This window comes from Ovis aries, chromosome 5 (assembly GCF_016772045.2).
Source record: "Ovis aries strain OAR_USU_Benz2616 breed Rambouillet chromosome 5, ARS-UI_Ramb_v3.0, whole genome shotgun sequence".
Classification (NCBI taxonomy): Eukaryota; Metazoa; Chordata; class Mammalia; order Artiodactyla; family Bovidae; genus Ovis; species Ovis aries.
The window spans coordinates 49,523,983-49,537,420 of record NC_056058.1 but is presented as its reverse complement, the minus strand read 5'-3'; the positions used below and the strand labels follow the sequence as shown (position 1 = coordinate 49,537,420).

General features: G+C 38.5%; 1 protein-coding gene across 1 annotated transcript in view; it reads right to left on the bottom strand.

The window, feature by feature from the left end:
* Window positions 1-13,438, bottom strand: part of LOC101122108 (protocadherin alpha-1) — a 36,351-nt gene continuing 22,913 nt past the window's right edge. Inside the window, 15 exon segments of the mRNA XM_042250823.1 lie at window positions 1-129; window positions 132-177; window positions 180-250; window positions 253-318; window positions 321-369; window positions 371-686; window positions 688-761; window positions 793-1,078; window positions 1,080-1,167; window positions 1,170-1,437; window positions 1,440-1,489; window positions 1,521-1,694; window positions 1,697-1,871; window positions 1,874-1,977; window positions 1,980-1,983. Of these exon segments, the coding sequence (XP_042106757.1) occupies window positions 35-129; window positions 132-177; window positions 180-250; window positions 253-318; window positions 321-369; window positions 371-686; window positions 688-761; window positions 793-1,078; window positions 1,080-1,167; window positions 1,170-1,437; window positions 1,440-1,489; window positions 1,521-1,694; window positions 1,697-1,871; window positions 1,874-1,977; window positions 1,980-1,983 (1,866 nt within the window). The 3' untranslated portion in view covers window positions 1-34.

The following is a 13,438-nucleotide window of genomic DNA, read 5'->3' as shown; positions in this document are numbered from 1 at the left end:
GGTTAGATAAGTTAAAAAAATTAAAAAACTAAACCTAAAGCTTGGAAGTTGAATTTACATTACCAGAAAGATCCGAATTTGTTTCTGGATATTCATTTCCTCCCAACGTGTTCAGACCTGAACAAAAACGGAGCTGGAAGCCATGAGGTCGGTGTCGGGTGGTCCCTCCCCAGAGCACCCGCCCTCTGCTGAGTCTGCTGAGAGTAAGACCAGCTCCCCACCATGATGGAGCGCACCAGCTTAGGCTTTGTGGACCACATGCACCCTCGCTGGGCAGCACGGAGCACCACAGCGACGTGTACAGCGGCAGCATGACATCAACAGGCTGGACACCGCACAGATGGCGATGGTCAGGTACACGTTGACATCCCACTAACACCATTTATGCTCCGGCGATGCCCATCGAAGCCCACAAAGAGGCCTTGAGCACCCAGCTGCTGTCCTCTGGCACAGTAGCCATGGCCGGCAGTGCGGGCTCACCCTCATCCTTCACCAGCACCAACAGGCGCAGTGCGTCCACCTCGTCCAGGGCGTGCATCGTGTGGATTTCGCCAGTGTACAGCCCCACGAGGAACGCGCTGTGCTCGCCACCCACCACCGGCTACAGCTCGTATGAGAAACACACATGGTAGCCCCGAGTCCTTAAGACAGCTTGTGGTATAGCCCAGTCCGCATCCACTGTGCGCCTTCGCCACCACGTGGCCCGCACTCACCTACCCTGCCACCAGCTGGCTCACCGCACGGCCCAGTCACCCAGCTCGGGAGGCAGCAGCCAGGCATGTTGCAGTTCACATTGGCCACCTCCACGAACATGTTGGTCGTGGTCGACAGGGAAGGTGAGCACCTTACAGTCACCATCAGCACATATTTCAACACGCTTTCACAGTCCAGGGCTCTGTCCAGCACCAATTAATTCTTTTAGGTGGACATCAGTTTGAAGGGGACATGAGGCCTCAGGGTGCAGGTCACCTACCCACTGACACCACAGTCACAGTTGGACAAAGAGATGAAGGCAATGACAGTGCAGAGTGAAGGGTCCTCTAACTGGTAAAGAGTATTATCATTTACATCCAGCACTCACTAAAACCTTGCAGTCATTTGATACTGGAGGACCTCCTTTATCAACTGCTTTTACCTGAATTTCATAGGGTTTCATTTCTTCGTATTCAGTCTACCAAATAGCCTAATTTCCCCTGAGCTGGAATTATTTTTGAAGCTGTTTCTTTTTATGTCAAGAGGGATATCATTGCCAAAGGAAAAGGCAGTTTCACCATTTACACCTTCATCAGCGTCACAGGTGTTTAATGTGATCACTAATGTTCCATTTGCTATAGTCTCTAATAAGTACACTGTGTACACGGCCTGGGCATACAATGGAGCGTCAAGCACTGTGATCAGCAGCTGAACTGTACCTTCTAGTTCTGGTTTGCTCCCGTCCCAGTGGCTGTCAATCATAAATGAAGTTCTGTTGTTTCTTCTTATCCAAAGACTTCAATTCAAGTTAAAGTGACTTAGTTCACCACGTGCCTGTACACCCAAAGAGAAATAAACCCTGGAGCTGAGGGTTAGACTAGCATTGGTACCAATGTCTGTGATAGCAGCGCCCTCTATCGGGAAATGCGAATCTAGCAATCTAGATTCAGAAATAAATTAACCTGTTTCTGTTGCTCCAAAGACCAGAGGATTTTTATTAAACCGTGCACCTCCACATCCACAGGGAAAACCTGAGGCGGTCTGTCCACGATTACCTCTAGGTGGATACTACATTTGGCCCTCTGTCCACACAGCTTCTCCCAATGGATCTGAGAATTCACAAACAAAATGCCATTCTGCAGATTCATCTTTAGAAGTTCCCTGTGGAACCAGTTCCCCATGCAACCCAGAACAGGCATGGCACCAGCTCCACCAGCTCCAGCTCCAGGTCCTGGGTGATGCGACCCACGAAGGTGCTGTGTTTGGCTTCCTCAGGGACCAAGAATGTATCTGGCCACGGCCAGTCCCTCAGGCTGTAAGGAGCAGAAGTGAGAGCAGCAGGCTCTGGAGTCTGGCCACCTCTCCTTGAAAATAGCATTGAAAAAGCATTACACCTTTCCTGTCACTCTCACTTTACTTTAAAATCTTGCTTTTTTAAAGCTTCATATTTGAAATAAATTATCTTTTTACAGTTTTTGTCTTCTCTCTGGTGGTGACAAAATGGTTTCCTTCTTTAGTTTTTGGTAATTAGTCTATGGAAACATGAGCTTCCTTGGTGGCTCAGTGGTAAAGAATCTGCCTGCAATACAGGAGATTTGGGTTCAATTCCTGAGTCGGGAAGACCCCCTGGAAGAGGGCATGGCAACCCACTCCAGTTTTCTTGCCTGGAGAATCCCCATGGACAGAGGAGCCTGGTTGGCTATAATCCATAGGGTCACAAAGAGTCAGACATGACTGAAGCAACTTAGCAGCAGCAGCAGCAGCATATGGAAACATAGGCTTCCCAGGTGGCACTAGTGGTAAAGAACCTGCCTGCCGATGCATAAGATGTAGGAGACACAGTTTCCATCCCTGGGTCAGGAAGATTCCCTTGAGGAGGGCATGGCAACACACTTGAGTATTCTTGCCTGGAGAATCCCATGGACAGAGGAGCCTGGTGGGCTGAAGTACATAGCATTGTAAAGAGTTGGACATGACTGAAGTGACTTAGCAGGCATGCATATGGAAATATACAGAATCTCAAGGGACCATAAATAGCCAAAACAATCCTGAAAAAGAACAAAGCCAAAAGACTCACATTTCCTGATTTCAAAACTTAATACAAAGCTACAGTAAACAAAACAGTGTGGCACTGTCATAAAGACAGACGCGTAGACCAATGGGATAGAAAAAAAGAATCCAGAAAGAAATTCTTACATATATGGTCAAACGATTTTCGACAAAAGTGATAAGACCATTCAAGTGGAGGAAAAATAAGTCTTTTCAACAAATGGTGCTGGGAAAACAGGATATGCTAAATTGCTTCAGTTATGTCCAATTCTTTGTGGCTCCTCTGTCCATGGGATTCTCCAGGCAAGAAGACTGGAGTGGGTTGCCATGCCCTCCTGCAGGGGATCTTCCTGACCCATGGATCAAACCCATATCTCTTACGTCTCCTGCATTGGCAGGTGGGTTCTTTAGCACTAGCACCACCTGGGAAAACAGGATATCATTATGAGTTATACCCTTACTGACCACCACATACAAAAATTAACTCAAATAGATCCATGACCTAAATTTAAGACTTAAAACTGTAAAATACTTAGCTGAATACATGGCAAAAGCTTCATGACTTTCAATTTGGTGATGATTCCCTGTATGTGGTACAGGCAACAAAATAAGAAATAGACAAATTAGACTCTGAAAAAGTTGAAAAATAATTTTTCCATCAAAAGACACTATCAAGGACTTCCAGTTTCTAGTTCTGAATGTAAGAGGTTTTGAAATCACCACTCCATTCTAACAACAAAAATTGAGCAGACTGAAAAAAGTCAACAACCTCTTTTGGATATGTAAGAGAAGGGAGGACATAGGGCAAACCACTGCCCCAAAATAAAAGAAATAGGGAAATACAGAAAGTCAGAGATTACTTACACAGAGACGCAAGAGCAGAAGCCACTATGGGAATCAGAGCTGGAGCAGGAGTATTTAAATTATAATGCATAAAGTGCTTGAGGCTCAATGTGGATGAGTCTCAGAGCTGAAAAATCTATGGGGAAGCATTTTGAGGTGGAGGAAATCGGAGAAGGCAATGGCACCCCACTCCAGTACTCTTGCCTGGAAAATCCCGTGGACGGAGGAGCCCGGTAGGCTGCAGTCTATGGGCTCGCTAAGAGTCGCTGAGCGACTTCACTCTCACTTTTCACTTTCATGCAATGGAGAAGGAAATGGCAACCCACTCCAGAGTTCTTGCCTGGAGAATCCCAGGGATTGGGGAGCCTGGTGGGCTGCCGTCTATGGGGTCACACAGAGTTGGACACGACTGGAGCGACTTAGCTTAGGGCAAAAATATTTTGAAATTTATCTCCCAGAGCTTGACCATATTCCTACAGTAAATATCAGAAAAAAAAAATCCCTTCATGTTTCTGGCAGTGGGAGGGGAAAAGGAACCATTGTGAAATACCCAGAGTACTCTTTACTTCTTAAGAAGCCTTCCCTCAGGGGAAACTAATTAATGGAAGTTTAATTATTTATTGTTTATTATCAGAGCCTAACTGACCTAAAGGAAAGGAAATACCCAGTTCCAGCAGACTCTAACCTTCCATAAGACAGAAGAAAAATACCCAATTCCAGGGCATTCTAGCTATCCTGTCTGACCTGTGGTGGAGGGAATGAGAAACACTTGTGAAGTTCACAGTGCAGAAGCATAAGGTCACTAAAAGACTGAGACCTAATCATAGAACTATAGAATGTTTCCCTTCTCCCCACACCTCACTACCTCATTATGACTAGACTAGTTATAGCAGTTCTTTCTACCAGGTATATTATATCCAGCTATCAATAAAAAATTATGAGGTATACCAAAAGGGGGAAAAACCTCCACGATTTGAAGAGCAGAGCAAACATCAGAACCAGACATGACAGGAATGTTGAAATTATCAGATTGGGAATTTAAATCAACTATGGTTAATATACTAATGACATCAATGGATAAAATAGACAATATATAAGAACAGAAGAGATGGGCAATGTAAACAGAGATGGAAGTCCTAAGGAAGAACCAAAAAGAAATGTTAGAGATTTTTTAAAAATGTAAAGGAAATGAAAGATAACTTTGATCACTAATGATGAATTTGATCTTCATTAGTCGATTGGACATGGATGAGGAAAGAATCTCTGAGCTAGAAGATACATCAATAGACTCCTCAGAAAATGGTAAGCAAAGAGTAAAAAGGTTTTAAAACAACAGAACATAAAATCAAAGGACAGTAGGCCAAATTTTTAAAAGTATAACATGCACATAATGAGAGTACTAGGAGAAGAAAGAGAGAAAAGGAAAAAATATTTGAGATAATAATAACTGAGAATTTCCTCCAAATTAATTTCAGACATCAAATCACAGAACCAGGAAGCTCAGATAACACTAAGCAGAATAAATGCCAAAATATCTACATCTAGGCATATCAGTTTCACATTGTTAAAAATCAAAGATTAAATTAAAATTATATTATTGTACTACAGCTTTACTCTATGTTATCATCAGGGGAAACTGGGTGAAAGGTACACAAGATCTCTCTGTGTTATGACTTACAACTAAATTTGAATATACAATTATCCCAAAATAAAAAGTTTAATTTAAAAAATCCTGAAAGAGGCCAGAGGGAAAATACACTTTACCTATACATGAACTAATATAAAAATTATATCTGACTTTTCCTCAAAAATCATAGAACTTTCTCAACTTGATAAAGTGCATCCATGACAATCCTATAGAAAATTCAGTCCCTCGGTCATATCCGACTCTTTGCGACCCAGTGGACTGCAGCACACCAGGCTTCCCTGTCCATCACCATCTCCCGGAGCTTGCTCAAACTCATGTCCATCAAGTCGGTGATGCTATCCAACTATCTCATTCTCTGTTGTCCTCTTCTCCTCCTATCTTCAATCTTTTCCAATATCAGGGTCTTTTCCAATGAGTCAGCTCTTTGCATCAGGGGACCAAAGTACTGGAGGTTCAGCTACAGCATCAGTACTTCCAATGAATCTTCAAGACTGATTTCCTTTAGGATTGATTGGTTGGATCTCCTTGCAGTCCAAGGGACCCTCAAGAGTCTTCTCCAACAACACAGTTCAAAAGCATCAATTCTTCAGCACTCAGCTTTCTTTATGGTCCAACTCTCACAACCATACATGACTACTGCAAAAACCATAGCTTTGACTAGATGGACCTTTGTCAGCAAAGCAATGTCTCTGCTTTTTAATGTGCTGTCTAGATGTGTTACAGCTTTTCTTCCAAGGAACAAGAGTATTTTAATTTCATGGCTGCAGTCACCATCCAAAATGATTTTGGAGCCCAAGAAAAGAAAAAAAAGAAAGCCTGTCACAGTTTCCCCTTCTATTTGCCATGAAGTGATCGGACTGGATGCCATGATCTTCGTTTTTTAAATGTTGAGTTTTAAGTCAGCTTTTCACTCTCCTCTTTCACTTTCATGAACAGTTCTTCTTCACTTTCTGCCATAAGGGTGATGTCATCTGCATATCTGAGGTTACTGATATTTCTCCCAGTGATCTTGATTCCAGAAAACATTATACTTAATTGTGAAGAACTGAATGTGTCAACCTCTGATTGGAAACAAGGCCAAATGCTACTCTTTAGCATAGTGCAGGAAGTTCTACTCCGTGCAATAAAGCAAGAAAAGGAAATAAGAGGAATATGGATGAGAAAAACAAAGCTGCCCCTAATTACAGATATCACAGCTGTATACATTAAAACCTCAAGGAATTTTTAAAAACCTCCTAGAAAAGTGAGTTCAGAAATGTCACAGAAAACAAACATACAAAAATGAATGTATTTTCATATACTAACAATGAAAATATACATACCAAAATTAAATTTAAAATACAATACTACTTACATTAGCTCAAAAAAGATACTTAGGTGTAAATGTATACCATATTCTGGAAACAACAAAACACTGATGAAAGAAATGGAAGAATATCTAAATAAGCGGGAATTTCTATTGTGTTCATGAATTGGACGACTCAATATGTCATGGGGAGATGTTACTTTTCCCTGAATTAACATACGGATTTAGCACAATTTTTACCAAAACCTCAACAAGATTTTCTATAGACAGACAAGATTATATGGAATGATAGAGGAATTATAATACCTCAAGCAATTTTTTAAAACAGTAAAAATTAGAAGGAACCAGTGTATCCTATTTTAAGAGTTATTATACAGCTGCAGAAATCAAGTCGTATTATTGGTACATAAATAGACAGGTAGGTCAATCTATGGAACAAAATAAATAATCCAAAAATAGACCCACTCAAATGTTCTGAATTAACTGAATTTGTCAAAGGTGCAAAAGCAATTAAATGCAAGAAAGACAGCTTTTCTAGCAAATACTGTTACAGCAATTGGACTTTGTTAGGAAAAACAAAAAAACAAATTAAAAGACCCACCGAAGTCTCATATCTTATATTAAAATCATTTCAAAATGGATCATTAACATAAAATAAAACATAAAACTCTAAAACTTTTACCAAAAATAGGAGAAAATCTTTAAGATCTAAGGGTAGGGAAAGAGTCCTTAGACTTGATAGCAAAAGCATAGTCTGTAAAAGGAAAAATTAGATAAATTAGACTTCATCAAGATTTAAGAAAGTTTACTTTGTGAAATACCATATTTAGGGTATGGGAATAAAAGCTAAAATTTTGGAGAAATTGTCTGCAAGCACATAAAACTGACAAAGAACTCATATCTAGAATGTACAATGAAAAAACAAAATTCAACAGTAAAAAACTGAATAGCCCAATTATTTTTAAAATATAAATTTATTTATTTGAATTGGAGGCTAATTACTTTACAATATTATATTGGTTTTGCTATACATCAACATGAATCCGCCGTGGGTGTACACGTGTTCCCCATCCTGAACACCCCTCCCACCTCCCTCCCTGTACCATCCCTCTGGGTCATACCAGTGCACCAGCCCCGAGAATCCTGTATCATGCATCGAACCTGGACTGGTGATTTGTTTCACATTTGACATTATACATGTTTCAATGCCATTCTCCCAAATCATCCCACCCTCACCCTCTCCCACAGAGTCCAAAAGACTGTTCTATACATCTGTGTCTCTTTTGCTGTCTTGCATACAGGGTTATCATTACCATCTTTCCAAATTCCATATATATGCATCAGTATACTGTATTGGTGTTTTTCTTTCTGGCTTACTTCACTCTGTATAATGGGCTCCAGCTTCATCCACTTCATTAGAACTGATTCAAATGTATTCTTTTTAATGGCTGAGTAATACTCCATTGTGTATATTTACCACCGTTTTCCTATCCATTCATCTGCTGATGGACATCTAGGTTGCTTCCATGTCCTGGCTATTATAAACAGTGCTGCGATGAACATTGGGGTACATGTGTCTCTTTCAATTCTGGTTTCCTCAGTGTGTATACCCAGCAGTGGGATTGCTGGGTCGTATGGCAGTTCTAGTTCCAGTTTTTTAAGGAATCTCCACATCGTTCTCCATAATGGCTGTAATTTGCATTCCCACCAACAGGGTAAGAGGGTTCCCTTTTCTCCACACCCTCTCTAGCATTTATTGCTTGTAGACCTTTGGATAGCAGCCATTCTGACTGGCGTGAAATGGTACCTCACTGGGGTTTTGATTTGCATTTCTCTGATAATGTGTGATGTTGAGCATCTTTTCAAGTGTTTGTTAGCCATCTGTATGTCTTCTTTGGAGAAAAGTCTGTTTAGTTCTTCGGCCCATTTTTTGATTGGGTCGTTTATTTTTCTGGAATTGAGCTGCAGGAGTTGCTTGTATATTTTTGAGATTAATTCTTTGTCAGTTGCTTCATTGGCTATTATTTTCTTCCATTCTGAAGGCTGTCTTTTCACCTTGCTTATGGTTTCCTTTGTTGTGCAGAAGCTTTTAATTTTAATTAGGTCCCATTTGTTTATTTTTGCTTTTATTTCCAATATTCTGGGAGGTGGGTCATAGAGGATCCTGCTGTGATTTATGTCAGAAAGTGTTTTGCCTATGTTCTCTAGGAGTTTTATAGTTTCTGGTCTTACATTTAGATCTTTAATCCATTTTGAGTTTATTTTTGTGTATGGTATTAGAAAGTGTTCTAGTTTCATTCCTTTACAAGTGGTTGACCAGTTTTCCCAGCACCACTTGTTAAAGAGATTGTCTTTTCTCCATTGTATATTCTTGCCTCCTTTGTCAAAGATAAGGTGTCCATAAGTGCGTGGATTTATCTCTGGGCTTCCTATTTCGTTCCATTGATCTGTATTTCTGTCTCTGTGCCAGTACCATACTGTCTTGATGACTGTGGCTTTGTAGTAGAGCCTGAAGTCAGGCAGGTTGATTCCTCCAGTTCCATTCTTCTTTCTCAAGATTGCTTTGGTGAATAGCCCAATTAGAACCTTGACAGACATGAAGAAACATTTCACCAAAATATATATACAGATGTCAAAGAAACACATGAAAATATTTTCAATATCAGTAGCATTTGGGTACATGCAAATTAAAACTATAATAAGATATCATTATATACCTACCAGAATGACTAAAATAAAAAGTTAAAATATCAAGTGTCAGCAAGGATGCAGAAAACTAGACCATTCATAAGTGGCTTCTAAGATTATAAAACACAACAGTTATTCTGGAAAATAATTACCTATTCTTTTGGAAAAAATAGACTTAAAATTGCACTCCTGGGTACTTATCCCAGAGTAGTAATAACTTACATTCACACAAAAACCTCTAGATAAATGTTAATAGCATTATAAGCATTGTTTACACTATCCAAAACACTGGGGGGAAAACAAGATACTCTTCAATAGGAAAATGGTATAAAAAACAAACCTGAGGACTTCCATTGTGGTTCACCAGTAAATAATCTTCCTGCCAATATAGGAAACACACATTGGATCTCTGATCTGGGAAGATCCCACATGCTGTGGAATGGCTTAACCCATGTGCCACAATTCTTGAGCCTGTGCTCTAGAGACTGGGAGCCACAACTACTGAAGTTCAAACATCCTAGAGCAGGTGCTCCACAACTAGGGAAGCCAACACAATGAGAAACCTACACACTACAGCTAGAGAGGAGCCCCCACTTGTCACAACTAGAGAAAAGCCCACGCAGCAATAAAGACCCAATACAAGCAAAGATTTTTTTTAAGCTGAAAAATACAATAACTGAAGTGAAAAATCCACCAGAATAGTTCAACAGCCAAAACCAGTAGGCAGAATAAAGAATCAGCAGACTTGGAAGGTAGGACAATGGAAATGTTTGAGGAACAGAAAGAAAAAAGATTGAAGAAAAGTAACTGGAGCCCTAAGGGACTCATGGGACACCAAGAATTAGAATAAATACATTATTGGAGCCCAAGAGTGAGAAGAGAAGGAGAAATGAGTAGAAAGATTATTTTTAAAATATACTGGCCTTCCCGGGTGGCTGCCAATGCAAGAGATGCAAGAGATATGGGTTCAATCCCTGGGTCAGGAAGATCCCCTGGAGTAGGAAATGGCAACCTGCTCCAGTATTCTTGCCTGAAAAATTCCATGGACAGAGGAGCCTGACAGGCTACCGTTCATGGGGTTGCAAGGAGTCGGACATGACTGAGCAACAAAGTGCACACATGTATCTACAAATCCAATAAACTCAAGGAACTCCAAAGAATAAATATAAAGAAACCAACACTAAGACATTATAATTCCACAACAGAGATTTCAATACTCCACTATCAATCCTGTATGAAATAACCATGCATAAGATCAACAAGGAAACCTGTTGAAGAAGACCTGAACAACCGTCTGTAGAAACTAGATACTAGAAACTAGATACAATAGACTTCTACAGAAAACTCCATCAATAAAATGTACACTCAATGTACTTGAATGTACTCAAGTACACATGAAACAGTCTCCAGGATAGACCATAACCAAGACATGAAGCAAGTTTTGATAAATTAAAAAAGATAACTCACTAAAGGGTGTTCCCCTTTAGTGGAAATTAGAAATTAATAACAAAAAAATTGGGACATGCAAAAAATATGTGAAAATTAAATAATATATTACTAAATGACCAATCATCAAAGGAAGAAGTGTCAAAAAAAATAATAGTTTGTGGTAAATAAAAATAGAGCACAACATACCAAACCTTAATGGGAGACAAGTGCTTAGAGGGAAATTTACAACTGCAAGTTCAAAGAGAAGGATGATCTTAAATTAATAAATTAAACTTCTACCTTAAGACACTGAAGGGAAAAAAAGAAGAGCAAACTAAACCTAAATAAACCAGAAGAACATAAATAGTAAGACATAATAGATATTGATGAACTAAGGTACAGAAAAAAATAAAATATCAATAAAACTAAAAGATAGTTCTTTTAAAAGATCAGTAAGATTGACAAAATTTAGCTAGATTGACGAAAAGAAAAGGAATAAAATTACTAGAATTGGAAATGAGAGAAAGAACATGAGTACTGACCTTGTAGGAATAAGAATCACATATGATAAGGTTCATATGTTGTGAGCAAGTGTGGACCAACAAATTAGATAATGTAGATGAAATGGGAAAATTCCTAGAAAGACACAAACTACCAAAATTGATTATAGAAAAAATATAAAAATCTGAATAGACCTATAACAAGTGAAGAGATTGAGTTAGTCATTAAAAAAAACACACAACTTTCTATAAGGAAAATCCCAGGATCAGATAGTCAGGTAGTCATTTAATAGAGGTTTTGCATCACACCTGCCAAAAAATAGAAAAAGAAGGAATATTTCTCAACTCATTCTATGAGGCCACTGATAGTAAAAGCAGACAAGATATTATAAGAAAAAAAAGAACATATAGAGACTTCCCTGGTGGTCCAGTGACTAATAAGGCTCTGTGCTCCCAATGCAGGGGTCCTGGGTTTGACCTGTGGTCATGGAACTAGATCCCACATGTCACAACTAAGAGTTTGCATGCAGCAACCAAAGATTCACCTGCTACAACAAAGATCGAAGATCCCACAAGTCGCAAGTAAGATCCAGTGCAGCCAAATAAAAAATTTTAAAACCTACTCATATCTCTTATGAATATGACAAAAATACTCAACAAAATATTAGCACATTGAATCCAGCAAAATTTTGAAAAGATAAAGCATCATGACTAATGGTGATTTATCCCAGTAATGCAAGGTTGTTTCATCAACTGAAAATCTATTAGTGCAAAACTCTAAATCAATAAAAGATAAAACCACATGATCATCTTAATAAACATTATTCTTTTTTATTTTGGGCTATGGGAAGTCCAAACAATGACACAGAAATCCAAACATAGCTACATGTTGAAGTCTTTCCCAAGTGAGAACATAAAATTTAAGATGCAATAAATGAGAGTTTTGTGAGTTGAGGAAAAGGAAGAGGAGTAAAAGTAAGGAATCAATGAAAATTGAACAAGGTCCTGGAAGTGAAAGATGGGTAAGGGAAAAGTAGAAAAGATATGGAGGGGAATGTAATGGGCTTTTGTGGATCTACAAATAAGGCATTTCTAATTTTCTATTATGTCAGGCAATTTTAAAGTCCAGTTTCAAGGTGGAAGAGTCCTCACAGAAATTAAATAAAGCACTCCACTGGGAAGTAGAAATATGATTTCCTTTGTGCCTCAAAATGTACAATCTAGTCTATATCAGAATTTCTCCAAAGTAACTATTATAATTCCAAATTATACCTGGTAAAACTGTACCAGTAAAAGACATAAGAACATAAATTAGCTTTTACTACAGAGTTTCTACACTACCCATTTTGTTTCTGGGATAGATATTCTGATTATCTACAAACAGAAGTATAAAAAATGAAGGCTTTCTTTGTTAATTAAATTATATTATGAATTCTCCCAAACTGAGAAAGATGTAAATGTTGCCTAAAGTTCTTCCTAAGTTCCTAAAATTTGTTTTCACCAGAATGAATTACTTGATGAAAACTAAGATATCTAACATGAATAAAGGTCTTTCCACATACCATGCATTCATAGAGTCTCTACCTGGTATGAATTCACTGAAATTGAGTAACCTGATAGCCACTATTTTGGGCTTTGCCACATATTTTATATTTATAGAATTTTCATCATTATGAATTTTCTTTTGCATATCAGGATGTCTTCTTTGATTAAAGGCTTTCTCACATTCCATGTATTCATAATAATTCATACCAGTGTAAATTCACCAACATGTATTAAGGATTGAATTATGTCTAAAAGCTTTCACACATTCCTTACACTCAAAGAGCTTCTTGCCAATATGAATATTATCAAGGAACCTGTTGATGCATGCTAATAGTTTTCCCATTTTGATTACATGCAGAGGATTTTTTGGCCAATATTACTAAACTGGTATTAAGTAAGTCGTTCATGCACAGTAAAGATTTATTAAGTATTTTATAGTCATAAAGATTCTCAGCAGTATGAGTTCTCTAACCTATAGTAAGGACTGAGTCTAAATATCTTTCCATGTTTTTTAAAATCTGTATGCTATATTGGAGAATAGTTGACTTCCAATGTTGTGTGTATATACTTATATTCATTTTCAAATTATTTTCCCATGTAGGTTATTACAGAATATTGAGTAGAGTTCCTGCACTATACAATAAACCCTTATTGCTTATCTATTTTTATTTTTTAGCATACCTATTTAAAATATAGTAGAGTGTATATGTTAATTCCAAACTCCCAATTTATACCTCC